Genomic DNA, 19,240 nt, shown 5'->3' with positions numbered 1-19,240 from the left:
TCAGCATCAGTCCTCTTACATACACACTAATAAAATTTTCTGATTCATTAATAAAATTTTCTGCAATCCTCTTGTTTTTCTGCAATCCACTTCTTTTTGGTTTATGTTCAACATACGGACTCCACGTATTTTTTTCTTTTATTTTCTCCCACTCTGCTTTTTTTCTCTGTGTATGTGCATCCATATGTCCTACCGACTACACTGGATTGAGATCCTGCCCCCAAAAAGAATAGTTTAATCTCTCCTGAGTTTTTTTTCACTCATACATGAGCATGCAGCAACAAATACTTAATCACGGTATAAAACGTAATATTATAAACACACAACCTTGTTGTACTGTGGGGAATATTTTCCATAAAAACGTTGAATAATCTCAGAATATACCAAAAACTACAGGAATGCTTTCATAAGAAAGCATGGCATGTGAATGGTTATGGTGGTGTATTTTTATCAGACACTCACTAACATAAAAATCAGCATTGGGATTGAATGCGGACACAGCAAAGGAAAGGAAAGCAATCCCTGTGGCTTAGTCTGATAATCCTCTGAAAGTAAATTGGCCCTACTCTAATCAACATAGTGGTTGGAAGAAAAGTGAAATCATTTCACTTCCAAGATAATAAATGCCCAGTGACAGAAGGTGTCCTTGCATGTTCCAGTCTGTGGGTATTTCCTGTTTGATGCGTGTCTCTCATGCTGCTCATTCAGCCTTTTTTTGGCAACGAAAACAAAAAAACCCAAGCCTGCTTTAATTAATGAAGTCCAGTTTCACCTAGCTTGCCCTGCTGTGATAGTCTTGTTCAAAACGTTACCTGCCCTGCCCTTTGGGAAAACTGCTCTGTTCCTTGTCTGAATGCTGGCTTGCAGGGTTGCCTTTCTGAGTTTGGGTGTCCAGATCCCAAACCGGGGGGACTGAGGAAGGCATCGCCTTTCCCCCAGGAGTGTCACTTTGTTTTGAACTGGTCTTGTTTTAGAAATACTACTGCATTCTGTTCTAATTTTCCAGAGCCCCCTAATCTTCTTCCAGGCTCTTAATGATGTAGTTGATAATAGGATTGTTGGTATTAATTTGGAACAATAATGCCAGCTGCTTGCTTGGTGGCGATTGGCAGAGGGGTGACCTTGCGGGTCAGCTAAGCAGAACTGGAAGTGCTTTGATCTGATCTATCCAGAGCCAGATCTGTGCACCCCAACAAGAGGAGCGAGTGAATTCTCTCCCCATGGGATGCTGATTCTTCTCCAAAGAGCAGGCAGGACAGCATGGCGGTGGCCCTGGATGCAATCCTCGCTCGGATCAAGGATGTTTGTAAAAGGAATGGGCTGCTCATCCTCTCCGTGTTGTCCGTCACCATCGGCTGCCTCCTGGGATTCTTCCTGAGGACCAGGCGCCTCTCCCAGCAGGTAAGAGCAGCTCCCAGCAAGTCCCTGCAGAGGAAATGCCAATCTTACGTAACAAAAGACATTTGCACCATGGGGAACTGCAGGGTGGGCTCTTGAAGGTAAAATTCACCCGTATGTGTTTGTTAAAATAGTTCCATTTCTTCTGTTTATCGATCTATGCTGTTCTTTGGGTCTTTTCACACATTCTCAAACAACAGGTTAGCAAAGGGTTCTGGTCTCTCAGACTCCTGGGAAGCACACAGGAGCACATTAGAACGCTGCAGGTATGGATAATAATAGGAGGCATTTAAGCTAGATGACATGTAGCATTTCATATAGGCCTGCAGAAACTGGTAGTGCAATATATTGCATTTTATACTATTCTAGAACACATATAGCTAAAGAAAACACTGGGAATATTTTTCAGCATCAGATGCACAGGGGTGCAGATGTTTATATTACACTAATGGTGTTTCATATTAATAAATTTGAGATTTCCCATCATTGGCAGAACATGTTACTGAAGTCACTTGGGGAATTGTCCCCCAGCATACTTCAACTAAGTCCTTTGCTGGTGCTCATTTCTGCTGTCTGTCAGACAGACTAGACAATAACATGCATTAATAAATGCACTGTTTGAGCACAAAATAGAAATCTCAGTTAAAAAATAAGGCATTTACTAATGCAACTAAATTAAACCAATTCTGGCCTCTGCTACTGCAAACCACTGTCTGTCTGAGCATCATTTGTGTCCAAGCCATAGCTTCAAACACATCTAGGAAAACAGACAAAATGCAGAATGGAGAGATTATTCAGGGCAACTGGTTAACAGTAGTCTCCAAGAGATGGCACATTTCATTTTTGTCTTCCTTTGTAAAGGAACGAACAATGCAGTGTGTTTATTGAATAAGAACACATTATGTAATCTAATTAATTTGAAAATTCCCTTTTAAAGCCTGCTATCTTTTCCACCTTGTCCTTGCACCAAAGGTGCAGATTCTAGCAATGTTATCTGATCCACAGCTCTAGCAGCACTTGTGAAAACAGTCAGTCTTTGGCTCAAAACAATAAGCATCTCTCCATGTATTTTCAGGAAATTAGTTACTTCCAGTTTCCCGGTGAGTTACTGATGAGGATGCTGAAAATGCTGATTCTCCCTCTGGTTGTCTCAAGGTAAGTGAAGACAATATTTCAATAACTTTTGAAGTTTCCTAATTGAGATTTGTCATCACATTGGCTTAGTTGTGACTGAATTAGGTGACAGTGCCAGAGGTATCAGTGCTGCTGCACATTCATACTTATAGTAGAGCTATAAATGTGTATTTTAGTAGATAGAATCATTTTTGCCTTACATCATTTCTGTCTCATATAGGTACTATTTGCTTTAAAATAAATGTGTTGGGGGTTTTAACATTTGTTTACTTTTTCCCTTGTAATGGGAGGACTTTTTCCTTCAAGCTACTTAGAAGTTAAATGGAATAACATGGAATAAATAACTCACCTTATCAAAAAGCCTGCCTTAAATCTAAACAATTGAAATAATACACTATACAAATATGATGAAAAAGCACAGTTAATTCATAGTGTCCTGCAGTATTTTGAGGCGGGCCGTATGTGTTTATAGTATGATAAATATTAAAAAAAACCCATGTCTCCAGTAAACTAATAATGTATAGCTGTCTTTGGCTGGAAATGAAAGTGATTTCTTTGTTCATTAGAGATAGAACCTTTAGTGGTGGCACTTTATCAGTAGCAGAATTAATGATCTCAGTGCTGGAACCGACTGGTGCATGGCAGCTGCCTTTGCAGTGGGAGGGTGTAACTTAGGGCAGGCGTTTCCCTAAGTTTGACTGCCTTCCCCCTGACTGCAGTCCCAAAAACACACCAGCTGGATGGCCACAAACTCCCTCATGTGCCCAAGGCTGGGAAGTTATTCAAGAGATGGAAAGTAACAAAGCTAACTTTACCAGAGCTGAGGAAAAATTACTGCAATATTTGGTTCCAGTTCTGGAACCTAATTCATACATGAAGACCTCATCTTCCACTTTGAGAAAAAAACAAGTTTCTTGTCTTCAGATCACTGACAATTGCTGAAAATGAACATGGTTTACAGCACTAATTTTATTTTTAAATCATCTACCCTGACATCTGCCTTCTCATGGTTTTTCACAGAACAAAAGCGAGTCATGGTGCTTTATGCATGAAACTGGTTTTATAACCATAGACTCACACCTGGTCCTGGCCCATGCATCTAGAGAACACCAAGACAAAACATGTAAGGAGATTTTTTTTTTGAGAGGTGAAATGAAAGTTTTCCAAAGAAAACAAGAGTCTTACATGAGGAAGTGACATAGTAAGGAGGACAGAAAAGGGTTGGAGCAGATTTATGTGTCCTTCCCTAAAATGTGCAGTTCTTTAGATCCTGTGGTATATTCAGAGATGTTAGGAAGAGCAGCACAGTAGGAAAGAGCTGCTCTGGCACAGCCTGTGATGGCTCTAAGTTGCCTGGAGATGTGACAGCTCTGAGCCTCACTGTCACAGCAGCTGCACTGTGTCCTGAGGTGGAAAAAGAGAAACTTTACAAACCTTCAAAGAGGTTCCATTCTCCTTGCAAGTGTGAGTCCATCTCCCTGTATAACAAATTAGCAGTGCCTGCAAGCACAAACTGAAATGGCAAGGTTTGCAGGAAAAAAACACTCCAGATATAACAACATTCTTGTACAGCTTGGGCATTTTTGGCTGGTTGTCCTTTGGGTTTTTTAGTAACAAGCACAGTGTTTTCACACATGTATTTCATCAAATCAGTAAACCAGTACTGTATTTTTACCAATCTGCATGCACATTTAAACTACATTTCTTTGTGGATTTGGAATATCCTCAGCCTGTCCTGCCAGAGGATTGGCATTTAAATTATCTTTTAAATTACTCTCTATTATTGTTTACAAAAGCCAGGAGTACAGCACCATAAAAAGAATTCTAAATATTGCTCTCCTAGTTGAAATTAATGCAAGTTTTTCTTTGAACACACAAGCAAAGAAATTACTTGGAAAGGAGAGGTGAGAAAGCAAGATTGAAAGAGAGACTTAGTGCAAACTATCCTGTTTCCAAGTCCAGAGCTAATTTTGAAGGGTTGCATGAGAAGTAAAAAGTGGCAACTGGATAGGTCAGAAGATTGACAATAGACTAGAAAATCTAGTTTTCCACTAGCAGAAATCCAACCTTAACCAGAAATGGCTGAAAATGTGTATTCCACATCTTGACCTGATTGTTAGAGAGTTAAAACAGAACTTTGCAGATTTTATTCATTAGGAATGAGGAAATTATGATACAGTCAGGTATCTCTGAATGATGTTTATTTTAAAAGTTCCTTAGATGCAGAGGAAATCTGTCAAACAGGAGGTCATTTCTTCAAAGTACAATTTCTTGATTTCCTGAACTTTGTTGCTGCGCCTGGAACTGCTCTATCCCAGAGCTCCTGTACCTATTTCTGATGTCTCCCTCATCTGTGGTCGTACTTCTTTCTTTTCCCACAGAGAGAAAAATCTTGGAAAAGCAACCAACACCCACTAGCCTGTCAGTCTGAGCCCTGCATAAGCTTTTGTTTTTGTTGAGGCATGGACCTTCATTAAGGGTGGGGGGTTGAAATTATTTCAGTTATCTGAAATATTTTCAGTTATCTGATAAAAAAGTTTCATAGCATCATAGAACAACTCTGAAATAAGTATATATTTACTGCACTCATCCTCTGCCTGAGATTTAGCCCTGCTCATACCTGTTAGTATCCCCTGAGTGTAGAATTTCCTTTTCTCAGCAGTGAGAACAGGTACCCACACAACACTTCTGTTGGAAAGATAAAGAAAATTACAAATAGTTGACAGCTCGTGTCTGCCTAAGGGATACTCAGTACTGGAACCTTACAAGACCAAGTTTTAGAGCCTGTAGTTTCTAGATGTAGACTGCTTACTTTATGTGTAAACACAGGGTACTGCTGTTAGACCTGAGAATGCAAATATTAAGAGAGCTCAGAGAGAACAGGAGCCAAATCTGAATTCGTAGTTACACATTTAGACACTGTCCAAGCTCCTACTGCAGCTGGGCAGGGAGATGTCCCAACAAGCCTGAAAGATCAGCTGCAGAAGCTCTGAAGTTCCCTGATTCACTCTGGAACAGAGGCTTCGATCCTCATTTGACAGGGACAATGCAAACAGTGTATTTTCCTCCTTATACGCAAAACGTTTCAGCCTTCAACAGATCTCAGGTTTTCCAGCAGGCAGGCGCACAGTTCCCTGTGCATCCTGCCCTGAAGTTCTGTTTATCAAACCCCTCAGGCAGATCCCGCTGCTCAGGTTTGTTCCAAGCCCTTTCCTTGCCCCTCCGGCGTTCCCGGCGTGGCCAGAGGCTCGGGATACCCTGCAATGACCCCTGCGGCCGCGGGGCGGCTCTGCCGGGACACCGAGCACCCGCGCCCCGCTCCCCGCGCCGCTCCCTCCGCGCGTCCCGGGGATTGCCGGTAACACTGTCCGGGCTCCTGCATCCCGGGGATTGCCGGTGTCACTGCCCGGGCTCTTGCATCCCGGGGATTGCCGGTGTCATTGCTCCGGTTCCTGCATCCCGGGGATCGCCGGTGTCACTGCCCGGGCTCTTGCATCCCGGGGATTGCCGGTAAAACTGTCCGGGCTCCTGCATCCCGGGGATTGCCGGTGTCATTGCTCCCGTTCCTGCATCCCGGGGATTGCCGGTACCGCTGCCCGGGCTCCCCCATCCCGGGGATTGCCGGTACCATTCCCTATCCAGAAAACAATAAACCTTCCACTTTCTTTCACTGTGGTTAGTTATAAACTCCCACAGACACACACACCTACGGGATTCCTTCGCCTGTTCCCAGGATAAGTTGATTGGCAGAGATACCTATGCATCACTTGAATTTCTCAACTTCTTAAATCAAGTAATCCAATCTGATGTCAATGTTTTTGTGCTCTGCACGATACAAAAGACTGGGAGAGGAACAAAGACTCAACTTTTCCCTTAATATTTTCTCACATTTGCTAAGGACAATATAAACCCTCTGACCTGCTCTGTCTGTGCCAGCTCCAGCACAGGCCAGGTGTGTTGGCAGGCATTGTGCCACAGCTCACACACTGTCACCTTCCTTCAGAGCATTTTTGTGCCCATTCCCTGCCCCATCATGTCCAGCTCATGTTACCAGCTTTGTACTGATCAGTTCCCAGTGGCCCAGAAACTTGATTTTCAGTAAGCATGACTGCTTTGACTTAAGCTTTTTGTGGAGGCTGGTACTGAAACCTGATCTGTCACAACTACAAGTTTTGAAGAACAATATTGTATTATTGGAATAATATTGAATAATTCACCACTGTTGAGGCATTTCTAATGCTGGTGTTTGGCATGGATTCCTCCCAGTAGGCAGGGAACTCACACTGGCATTTACCACAGGACAGAAATGCAGCTGTCCCGTTCTGTTCACAAGACCGAGGTGCCGAGCAGATGTGGCTCCCAGCAGCGCACTGCTGCCGGCAGGCAGAGCCACCGCAGGTACCTGAGACAGCTGCAGAATCTGTGTGCTGCAGACCCGGGAGGAAGGCTGGAGAAGAGGCAGGGCTTGCAGGCCCTGGTTCTTTTACAAGTTAATTCCAGAAGCCCACACATTATTTCTCTCCTGTATATGTGAAGTTTCACAGCCCTTTCAGGAACATGACTCTCTCTGAATGAACATATTATTAGTAAGGGCTCTCACACAGTGTTTGACTGCACAAGCCTTGGTTGTTCAGAAAAGCAGACTAAAGCCAGAGTTACACAGGGTGGCACCAGCTGAACATACTGAGTTGTCTTTGTCCTATATGTCTACCTATATATGTAATAGAAAGTTGCATACTTTATTCCAGCACCTCCTTGTTTATATGATTAAGCTTTTATCTGGAAAGAGATACAGGGCCAAGTTTTCTAAGACTTTAATTAGCAGTCAGCAGTAAGAGTGGGAAAAGAATTGTCAGGTCAGACTCAAACTGTTTAGCTGTTGTAACAGCCTGGTTATATTCCCTTTGGAAAAAACAGTTTAGTTTTTTAAGCTTAGGAAGATTATTACATTTTGTATTTATTTGCCACCAACCATTTTCTAGATGTTTAAGAAATATTGAGTAGCAGAGATTTGATCTTTGAGCAGATCCCGTTAAAGAAATATTATTCCCTTTAGAGTCAAAATAAAAGAACTGATCTGACCTGTATTATTTAAATTACAGAGCTTGTTCCTCTGAGTATGTTGTGCCTGGTACAAACCAGTGTATGTTAATAAAATTTCATATTTATTTGAAGGGCCATTTGGGTATAGTAATAAATATTAGTTACTATTGTGGTTTTGTTGATTAATTAAATACAATATTCTAAATATAGTACTGTCTTTCTTTAAAGGGATTCCTGTCCACAATGCCATCAGTTCTGGTAATCCTTCATCCTTCTGCTCACATTCCTGAGTTGGTGATTCTTACTCATGCTCTTAAAGCCTAGTATTTAATTAGAAACTTCTCTTTTTAGTACCCTTTTCCCCATATTTTTTCTCCAGCTCTCTGACTGGGGAACACGCTGGCATTTGAACATCTCACCAATGACAAGTATTGCTCATTGTGTTTTAATGGAATTCTGACATTGTTTGGCTGTATGGGGCCATACCAAATTGACCATTGGCCTGGATGGGTTGTGTTGGGCACTGTTTGTTTGCTCTCAGCTGCAGATGGAACTGGCAATAAACTTCACACTGGAGATTGTTCATCTGTTTTGCTGCTTAAGATCATCATTTGTCAGGGATGAAAAGTTTGACCCAAACTCTAAGACCTGTACTGCAATTGACAATTTAAACCTTTTACTGTGAATATAAACCACTGTCTGATAAAATCAGTATAATATCCATTCAGAAGGAAAACAGATACCTAAAAGGCTATGAATTGTTTTTTTCTGTTTCTGGTTATATTTAAATGAAGAGGACAGCCAAAATCAATCTACTCAATAATACTGGTTTTACATGACTGACAATTTGTGCAGTACTGTTTCTTCTAATACACCCCCGGTACTAAGAGGTATTTTCCATGTTTTGACACATAATTTACCTGAAGACCAAAAGGGAAAGGGTGGATAACAGAAGGTTCTGGTCAGTCTGGGCTTGGTCTTTTCTGCTATGTATGTGTTAAACTATTCCCCTTAATACCAGCTGCTCTGTTCTTATCCTTGTGCCACTGCCAGACTGGGGTGTATTTATAAGACAAGTAGATGTGGCACCTGGGGACATGGTTTAGTGGGACTTGGCAGTGCTGGGGCAAGGAACAGTTGGCGTTAAAGATCTTAGAGGCATTTTCCAAACTAAAAAATTCTATGATTCTAATGAATCTATAATTGAGCCCAACAAAATTTATGTACTGGATTATCTAGTGAGGTGTTGAGAAGCAGCTGCAAAGTGCTGCCTCTGGGTCTCTGAAGAGCCTGCTCAGAAAAATGTTCCATGAAGTAGCAAGGCAGAAGTATTTTCCATAAAATGAAATTATGGAAATATATGCTTTGGGAACACAGGGCTTGTTTTCTTCACATTATTGGCCTGTGGACTTTTCCCTCTATTTCACCTCTATTAGGACTGAGGAACAGGCCTTCCCCAAGAGGGGAGGGTAAACTTTCTGTGGAGTGTGTATGGGGAAATCTGTGGGGGACCTGAATGACAACATAAAGTGCAGAGAGAGAGTCTCATTTCTGCACTACCTGTCACGTGCATCACTGTAATGTGAATAATAACAAAAGTACATTTCACTCCAGTGAGAACAAGATGCTTGTTAGCTCCTTCCCAAGATTTATCATCTTAAGTCTTTATTGTGGAGAAAGTCAGTGTAGAGAAGTGAGTTTTAAGGAGATGACTAGAGGGAATAACTATATTTATTTTTAGAGTGAAAAGCAAAACTACTTGGGTGAAACTGAAAGATAAGAATTACCCAAGGGTAAGAAGAAGCAGTCAGAAAGCATCTCACTTAACACCATTATACTATTTTCAATTCTCCATATTGCTATTATATTGCAGAACTGGTGTCAGATTACCCCAAAAGTCATCATTTGAGATGGCTTCAGCTTGTAGAGGAAAGTTTTTATCCCTCCTCCATGACTGAGACATCTTCAGAAGTTTCTCCACATTATCATCTGGAACATTTTCAGTGCTATTAACTATGTTTAGAAATGTTAAGTCTAATGCTCAGATCCCATACTGTTTTCAAGTGTTTTCTTTTGTTTGTGCAACCCAGAGGTCCAGACTGTTTCAGTGAAAAATGACATGTTGCAATTACACATCATAATGACAAAATTGGACCAACCCAGCAGAAATTATTTAGGGAGTGTCAGTAGGGATCTAGTGACGTGCAAGAGGAATCCATGGTGACAGAGTGAATGGGTGTGGAAAGCACTGAAGTGATTACAAATGGGGGATGAACTGTTTGTGACCTGACAGAATTTTTCTGTGGTCTTCTGAGAGCTCTAAAATACTTAGTGTCTCACAAAGGAATGGGAATGACATGTGGAGCTTGAGGGGCTGGCTGGATTCCCTCTGTTTTCTTAGACAAAAAACAGTTGAATAAATCTGACATTTGTTTATAATCCAAATTTGTGTTTCAAATCCTTTTGCTTTTTGCTTAATCTAAAAATGCTTGAAAGAACTGACAGAAGAAAAAAAATCAAGTATTAGTAAAATTCTTGGCTCCTTCCACCATGTGAAGCTGCACATCCATATTTAATAGATAACTTGGGTTTTTTTGCATCCTGACCTTTGACTTTAGCTTTAGGAAACACTTTTTTTTAAAATCAGAACAGCTAAAATCAACAAGCCACCCTGAATTCTGCATGAGCTACATTGCAATCCTCTTTGTCAGTCAGTGAGCAAAGGCTGCTGTTCATCCCTTGCAGAATTCACAGATGTATCACAGTAACCTCACATATGCAGGTGACAGAACAGCCACTGGACATCAGCCTTCACTGTGTGCTGTACAAAGTCCTGCCTTGTTTATATTAGTCCAGGAAAGCAGATTTCCTACTGCACAAGACATAGAAAATAAAATGCATCATGTGAATTCCTGGCAGGATTTTTGCTGTGTATGTCAATTTGTCATTAAGAGTTACAAGTGTTAGACTATAAAGGAGATATCAACATTTTGGGTAAAAAATAAAAATCTTACTATTTTATAAAGCAATGGAAACCAAATCTCAAAATTATGCATGTTATGATGCATTAGAAATGTAGACTGGTTTCCTTCCTAGCAGCCTAGCTGTAAAATTAAACATAATCACTGCAAACAGTGTATTGATCTTCTGACAGGTTTTTGTTGCTTTTGTTGCTTGAAGATTGAGGGCCAGATTTTCCATCATGCCTGACACCTTTGGGCTTCCACTGTGTTTATTAAAATAGTTACAAACTGGGACTCTGAAAAGTGAATTCACATTTAAAGTGCTATTTACAGCTGATAATCCAGCCATACAGAAACTGCTGCAGCAGTCCTGTTTGTAGTAGCACTTTCTGCATTTGGGTTTTTTCTGAGCCTACACACAATTTCATTTCTATCAAGATGTCTGAACTTTAAAAAAGCTGTTTTCTATTACTGAATTTGCTCAGCAGATGAACCTTAGTAGTCCCTTGGACCTTCAGGAGGGTTCCAGACTTGTCAACTCCTTTGAAAATCAGATTGTAATACTATGAAATTGTTAATAATTCAAGACATTGGGGATCACTGCACTGGCCACAGTGACTGAGACAGTCCCTTAGTTGTGCTCAGATCAGCAGAAGGCTGCAGCACACCAGCAGTGTGCAAAACTCCTGTGCCACATCTCTGTCAGGAAGGGCAGAGCCTGGGGCAGGGTGAAGCAGACAGGGCTGGGCTGTGATCTTCCCACCACCACCACCGCCCTGGCTCTATTGCAGCCATGGCAGGGTCTTGCTCTGCCATGGCTGGTGGTTTTAATTTTAGAAAACATCAAAAGGATGTCCTGAAAAAGTCATTCTGATCCCTCTTTCTCACTGCTGAATAATTTTAACTACACTAGAGACTAAGAGCAAATCAAGCATTAAACTATAAAAAGAGCCAGAGAAAGTTTCTTATCTCTTTCTTTCATTACTGTAGAGTTGTATTTTCTCTGCTGCAAACATTACTCTGAAAATGGTGCCTCCATGGAAGTGAAGCAGCCTTTTCTGAAAGCACAGATAGCTGGGCACAGATAAGGAAAAGTGTGATGGTTCACTGCAATACAGAGATCACTTCAGGCAGATTTTTTTTTCACTAAGTGGTTTGTCTTTATTTAAAAGTGCCTTAATTTCTCTGTTTCTGAGTCTTTAAAATGGAGATACTGCCCTCCTGCATTAGAGGGGGTTCCACTGGTGAAGCATTTTGGGATGATTAAATGCACATTATTGTCATGTTGAGACTTGAAGGCTCTGACCTTGACAAAAAGGTGAGGACAGCCTGCATGATCAGGCACCATTAGTGAAGGCAGCACTTCCCTTTCATGATGCTCAACTGCAATATAATCATCTCTAATGTAGCTGGGGGAGGCACTTCCCAGCCTCACTGGCAGAACTTGCTCAGTAAAGTCTTTTCCACAACATGCAATTACAAAATGAGAATGGGAGGGAGGGAACAGGATGAATGAAAACAAACATCATTCTAGGAACAACTGCTGGTGGTTAATACTTGACCATTACTTCTTGACAGGATTAATGTCCTTCTAATCACACTAATCCCTTCTGATAACTTTATCCATAATCCATCTATTTCAAAGCAACATCCAGATGGCTTCTGGTGGAGAGGAAGACAAAATAAACATGCAGAATGGGGTCTTAGCAGCAGCTTCTTGTATTTTCCCTTTCTGGGGATATAGGATTTGATCTTGAGACAGGACAAAAAAATGTGCTTTCATCAGACAGCAAGAGAAAAATCTAGAGAATTGCAAAGAAGATAGAAAGCTCTATTTTTATTTGTAAATAAAATACCTGATGCTTATCTGTGACAGCCAGAACAAGCCTAGAGGTGCTCAAAAGGGTTTAGCTACTTGTTTGCATGGGACTAATTAGATTTCCAAGATATTGGAAAGAATTCCCTTCTTCTTTACGTCAAAATTTCTATTTTAATCTTGGGGATTTTACACGGATTTCCCTCAAAGCAGACATGAAACTTAGTACTTGGTTCTTTGGTTCATACAATTACAAATACTTTAAACAATGTAGAAACTGACTTTACCTTTTTAATTAGTCACATATAATTCCTAGAATTGAAGATGTCTTCCCCTTCCATTTAAGCTCCACAGGTTTTTTTCTATACAAGCTAAGTGATGGTGTCTGAACATTAAATTACAATTTTGTGGATTTTTTTTCCCAAACTGATTAAAGGAGCGAGATGTACAGTAATTATTTAGAAAAGCCCCAGATTGTTTTTTATTGTCTTAATTCTGTTTTGTCCATTTGGCAATCATTAAAACATACCACGGAAGAAACTACACATGAATCATACATGTGGAAGCTATTTAACTACACAGCTTCTCAAATGATTTCAATCTCTGAATCAAATATCTGCCCTGTTCTTCCAAGGCCAACCAGATTCTGAGGTTTGACAAGAATTAAAGGTACACTGTTTTCCATTCCAGTGTGTTTCATGAGTCTAGCAGTGGAAGCCACAAGAATAGCTTTGTTCTGGTTTGGAAGAATCTTGGGAAACTCTTCAGGAAGGTTTTATGAAGCCAAGAGTGTCTGATAAAAATTAGGCTTTGAGGGAGGACCTGAGTATGATACAATGATCTTAATTTAAACTAGTTGGAAGCTTACTCCTCCTGCCCCCCTGCTCCCTAGGAAGTAAGAAAAGTACTTGTTCTTGTCATCCTTTGGCTACATTGTCCGAATGTTAGAACTCTAGAGGTCAACAGCAATAAACTGCTGTGATGTGACTGTGCATTACTTGCTTTGTACAATAACTGTGATAAGCTCTATGTCTCTGCATCCTTGTGTCTTTAGTCCCATTCCTTCTGATATCAAGCACATAAAGTCAAACAAAAATGGTGAATGAGTGATTACGGTCTTATTCTAGTTCCAGGCATTTCCTTCTGAAATAATTCTGAGCTATTGCCTAAAATGACCACTGTTACTCTCCAGCCTTTGGAGAACTGGTTCCATTGGTCCCTTCCTGAGCACTGCAAGCCATGGAGAATGCAGGGTTTTGTCTGAGCCCAGACCTCTGTTCGTGCTTTTGTCACATTCCAGTTACCCCACTGCACCTCCATAGTTATTTACTTTTGATGACTTTCTCATCACAGCATGAACGGAGCATGACTTTATCTGGTGACAGGATAATCTCATTACAGATGATGATCTTGTTAATGAATATCCCCAAGACAGAGCAATCTCATTATTAGCCCCCTCAGGATTTGCCACCTAGAAGCCAAGGTAAGATCAGATTCCAGCTGAACATCCTCCCAAATCCTAGGGCCCGGCATCTCGAGGCTGAGGTAACAACCCTAAACTCACCTCAACCACTGGACATATTTAATTAGGATTTTTGTCCCTACGTACTTCTGGAAATGCTTCTCAGGTGAGCAATCAAGACAGGGCTCATCCCTCTGTTGTTCTGTAGAACCAATACGGCCCAGAGGCATCAAGGACAACAGGAACAGTGGTGGCTTCCCCACAGTGACAGTGGCTCCAGGGCAGCACCAGGGAGGGAAGGGGAGTGAATTCTCTGTCTCCTGGGCAGTGCCCTCTCCCAGGAACTGCTCTGCCTGCAAGTGACAGCTCTGCTGCCCAACAGTGAGCCCTTCACACCTCTGGTGTCACCTGCATAATGCATCTAAAAGAACCCTGAAAATTGTCACCATGAAAAACATCCAAACAGCTAAAAATCATTCTCATTCTGATTCTCATTTTTCTTTTTGGTTTTTTTTTTCCCCCCTGGGAATGTGGAGGTGGAACAGTGCTGTACTCTAGTACAATATAGGTATCTACTCTGTGCAGCAATGAGCTGTCAAACTGGCTCAATGGCCTGTGGAACCTCAGCCTGAGAGAAGAGTTCAGTCCTAAAAATTAAGTAATAACACAAGGTTTTTTTAACAGAAAACTGTCACGTTAATTTGAGATAAATATATTTAACTCTTTAATTAAAAAATGTTTTAGAATAATTTAAAAAATGTTTTAGAATATTTACTCTTCTGCATGGACTCATCCAAGGGAAATGACAAGGAACAAAGTAGCATTCCTACCACTGTATTTTCAATATGCAGTGCTGTGTTTGCACACAGCACTTTGCAGACACACAGAAAGCTGTGATTTTTATCAAATCAAATCATAAACAAAGGGAAAGAACAATGGTTACAAGAGTGAGAGTCGCTGAGATGCCCATTTTCTAAATTATCCAAACTCCAGTGCACCCTTGCTCCTATAGTGTTAACAAAACCCATGCTAGATGGGAGATTGGCAATGCAGAAAAGCAATACATTTTCTTAATTAATCTAGTGGATAGCTGGAACCTGAACACTAAATCCACCCATTTGATTTCATTAAATCTACTATAAAGGTTAAGCTGCACTTTAGCATTGGCTCTAGACAACCTCTCTCAGCAGTGAGAGGTCAAGGAGATCTCATTCAAGGAGGTGCGGCTTAGTAAATATTTATGAGAACAGGCCTGATAAACAGGTCTGTTTTGATGAGAAAGCTGGACACACCAAATAATAAATGTGGTATTTTATTTCACCTGTACTTTTCCTGAGATGTATGCTTTGGAAAGTTCCCAGAGAATTATCCAAAGGGAAATCTCAATTTAAAGCCCCAAACCACACTGCTGTCAGTGGAAAATCCAATCCCAGACTCAGGTCACTGGGAAACTGCATCAGGGTCTGTGTCAGAGCAGCCTAAAGAAACGTCAGGGGCCAAAGAGAGCCTGTCTCATCTGCCTGTACAAGAGGGTCAGTGGGAGCTAAATCTCATGGGAGGGAATTGTATGGCTTGGCACAGGCAAACTGTACAAGCAAGAGGGACACTGGTGATGCTCTGCAGTGCTGGGCAGGGAGCTGAAGAGGAAAGCTCCTGATGGGTCCCTTCCAACTCAGCATGTTCTATGATTGTATGACTCTGTTATCCTCTGATTCTGTGGAAAGGCTGAAGTGATCACAGCATGTTCTTTGCTCCCAACTGGGCAGCCACACTTCCCATGGAGGTGTTTTCTCTGGATCACATCCACTGAATTACAGTCTGCTCCCAATGTGCTCCCTGGCAAAGCAAAAATATATTGAATTTCTTTAGAAAGAAAAAAAGTTATTATTTTTGCTAAAGAATGGACTATATGACAAAACTGCCCCTTAGTGTTTTTAATTTTAAAATTGTGTCCCCACTTCACACAGGAAGGGCTGAGTGGGTTGATTAGACTTTCTTAAGAGGTCCATTCAAACCTGAATTATTCTATTATTCTGTAAAATTCTGTGTAGAGTATGACACACAGAGTTTTAATAACTATTGCCACTGCTCCTGTCAAGTGAGCCATGCCATGTGTAACTTGTGTAAAACTGTCCCTGGAATTTCAGGGAAGAGTCAGCAGGATTCAGAGCCCATATATGCAGCCTGAGCTCGCAAGTTCCTTCCCATAACCAGGATCTGGGCTGGCACTTGGAAAATGCCCCTTCAGACACAGAGACCACAGCTGTAGTGTTATTGGCAAGCTCACTGAAACACTGACACACAGAATCAGCTGTCAGAGAAGCAGGTAGGACGGAATAATTCAGAAATTAGGCTTTCAGCTGCATTAATGTAATGCAAAATAACGTTCATTTAAATACAATTTGTGCTGTGTTTTCTTCCCACAGCTTGATGTCTGGGCTGGCAGCCCTGGATGCCAAGACTTCCAGTCGCTTGGGAATCATAACTGTCACTTACTACCTGTGGACAACCTTTGTGGCTGTGGTTGTGGGAATAATTATGGTGTCCATTATCCACCCTGGTGGAGCAGCCCAGAAGGAGAGCACTGAGGAGGGTGGAAAGCCCATCATGAGCTCTGCAGATGCACTGCTGGACTTAATCCGGTAACAACATCCATTCTTTCTGCTTTCTGAAGGCAGCATTTTGTACAGAACTGCAGGAGGAACTGTGGCATGAGCCTCAGTTCTGAATCTAAGGATAAATATTTTGTTGAGACTGAGAAAAAAGTAAGTTTCAGAAGATAATTTTCAAGTTATCAGATGTTTATACTGGCTGTTTCTTGTAAAATTTAAATGAATGGCCACCAACCAACAACAATGGAGCAGGTTGTTTATACCCCACAGACTCCATATAGCCTGTGCACTCACCATCAAATCCATTATTAGGGTCAAGGGAGTATGAACATTTAACGTTCATTTAAAGAAGAGTAGACAGTTGCAATAGGCAAAACCTTAAATAAAGGGGTGAAACACACATTTTTCAGAAAATATTTCTTAAAAGTGCAGTTACAGCTGTTCATGCCAACTTGCAGATAAAGAACATAATTAGAAAGACCACTGTTGTGTATTTTTTATTCTGCTTTGGGATTTTTCCCTATTGATTTTATTTTGTTTGGCAAAAGACACAACTGTCCTTTTAGGGCAGCACTAGGGCACTGCTGGAATTTGATGGCCTTGCCTGGAATCCCTTTTTGTCCCAATATTTCAGGTGCTAGTGGGATTAGTTTGTTGACTGAACATATTCCGTGCCTCAGATTTATTTTGCTCATGCAGAAAGACCAAGTTTTGCCTTTGTTTGGTAGCTCCTCAAGTTGCTGATCTCATACTACACCAGACAAGGGCCTTCAGGCCAAGTGTGTATCTACCACAGAGAATTCTCTTTGGAGTTCAACTTACCGAAATTAAAAATGGTTCACAGTTTGCCTTTCAAAAACCCAAACTCCTGACCCTGACAGTACACAAAGTACTTTAATTAAGACTTATGTGGACTTCAAATCAGAAGGAACTGGGAAGCGAAGCTTACAAAAAAACTCTTTTTTTCTCCTCCAAGTTGCATTTATGCAGGCCACCTGTATTTTATCAACACCTTTGTGAGAATGGGCCAAATTATTTTAGTCATGGAGCAGCAGCAGAGAACAATCTCTTTTGCAGCTTCTCACAAAACCACCACCTTCATCTGCACTGGGAAGGTACCCATCTGTATCTCTCCAGTGACTTTGCCGTGAGGGATGGATGCACAGTGCAATTCCATCTGTTTGTGTCATGAGGTTAAGTCACATTCTGTTTCTGCTGCACAAAGGACTGTAATTCCGACACTAAGAGCAAGTTACAGGAGCTTTGAATCCCTTAGTATGACAGAGTAGAATAAGAAGTAAAAGAGAATCTAAGAAAAACGTGACCTTAATGACTGTCTCCATAGTGGCAGTGTCAGGGGACCATTCCTGGTGTGCTGAGCTGGTTCTAAGGCCTCAGTCAGAGACACTGAAAGGCACAGTGGGACACACAGTACAAAGACACATCCAAATGGACCTTACAGCTCCTCCTGGGAAGGGTCTCCTTCACCACAAGTCCCCATTCCCTTTCTCACATCAGCCCAGCTGCCTTTAGAGGCTCGGAGTAAGCTTGTCATGGAGATGAGTTAGATGGAAAGTAATCTGCATTTTCAAAATCAAAAATTTACTATAGTACTGTGTTTGCACAAAAAGACCAAGACCTGAGTTACAAACTCATCTCTTCCCCTCTGCCTGGCTACTCCCTGTACACCAGGGGTGTTGTGGTGAGGTTTGGGAACACTTTATTCCTCTGAGCCTCACTGCAGGTCAAAAAACATGTCCTGATCTAAATACTTGCAAGCATCTTCTATAATTTCACTTTTCTACAAACATTTATCCAAGCAAATCATAATAGCATGTGTGCACATTTCAGGTATTCAAGTTTCCAAGCAGCCATGTGCTTCTAGTCCGCAAAACCTTAAATTCTTCACTGGTTTGGGCAGGTGTCGACAATGACAAGGTCAACAAGCCCCTCTCATTACCAAAGGTTAAAAAGACAGAATACAGGTCAGTCTTTTTTGCTGTGCTCAGCATCAGCCACAGCTGCAATCTTTCTATCCTGAGAGCACAAATGGATGGTTTTTATTTGTCTGCTACAGAAATAACCACACTTCCTAAGTAAATAAATAAATAACAACAGAACTGTGGGGAATGGGCTTTCAGCCTAGGCAAACACTATGGGTGAAATTTTGGCTCTGCTGCAGTCAGTTGCAAGACTCTTAAGTATCTGTGTGGAAGTCTGGATTAAATGTAATGATGTATCTGCTGGTTTGAGCTAGAAAAGCTGATCCTTTAGCTCAATGATAAATCACTTCCATTCACAGCTGGGAACCATCTTTTTCAGCCCAGATTGGCTTATCTTCTCAATTCATTAATTTCCTCTCCATTTATCAATTGCATATATGCCCAGAAGTTTACACAGGAAACATCTGGTATTCTGCAAATGAAGAATGCTAAATGTACAAGTGAGGAGATGATAGATGTGACAATATTGTGGGGTTAATTTTAAAAGCATGAATCTTGGCACGGGGATACACATATTCACCCTCATTGATTTCAGATTTGAAGCCACTTTAAAATTATGAAAAACATTATTATTCCTTATGATGTTATATATGACATTGTCTAGAACTTTTGGCAGGAAAGATGTTGCTAGAAATTGAATGTCTTGAATTTTTGTGTGAGATTTTTGCTTTTAGTAGTGGTTTTAATTAGAAATTAAAGAATATACTGAATCAGCAAAAAATGAAACCAAAAACTAGTGCAGACCCTTATGGTTATCCTAAACACTTGCAACACTAATCAAAAACCACATTATTATTCTTTTGAATTAT

The 19,240-nt window shown here is 41.0% G+C and overlaps 2 protein-coding genes across 2 annotated transcripts in view; one reads left to right on the top strand and one right to left on the bottom strand.

Moving 5' to 3' along the window:
* Window positions 1-925, bottom strand: part of CPT2 (carnitine palmitoyltransferase 2) — a 7,163-nt gene extending 6,238 nt beyond the window's left edge. The window contains exon 1 of the mRNA XM_031058543.1: window positions 813-925. Within this exon, the coding sequence (XP_030914403.1) occupies window positions 813-925 (113 nt within the window). The remainder of the gene's footprint in view (window positions 1-812) is intronic.
* Window positions 926-1,260: 335 nt separating this feature from the next.
* The window catches only part of SLC1A7 (solute carrier family 1 member 7), a 47,704-nt gene continuing 29,724 nt past the window's right edge, over window positions 1,261-19,240 (top strand). Inside the window, exons 1-3 of the mRNA XM_005422952.1 lie at window positions 1,261-1,401; window positions 2,474-2,553; window positions 16,243-16,458. Coding sequence (XP_005423009.1) covers window positions 1,261-1,401; window positions 2,474-2,553; window positions 16,243-16,458 — 437 coding nt within the window. The remainder of the gene's footprint in view (window positions 1,402-2,473; window positions 2,554-16,242; window positions 16,459-19,240) is intronic.

This window comes from Geospiza fortis, unplaced genomic scaffold (assembly GCF_000277835.1).
Source record: "Geospiza fortis unplaced genomic scaffold, GeoFor_1.0 scaffold396, whole genome shotgun sequence".
NCBI classification, from domain to species: Eukaryota; Metazoa; Chordata; class Aves; order Passeriformes; family Thraupidae; genus Geospiza; species Geospiza fortis.
Note: the sequence above shows the minus strand (reverse complement) of the source record. Positions and strands in the feature narration are given on the sequence as shown.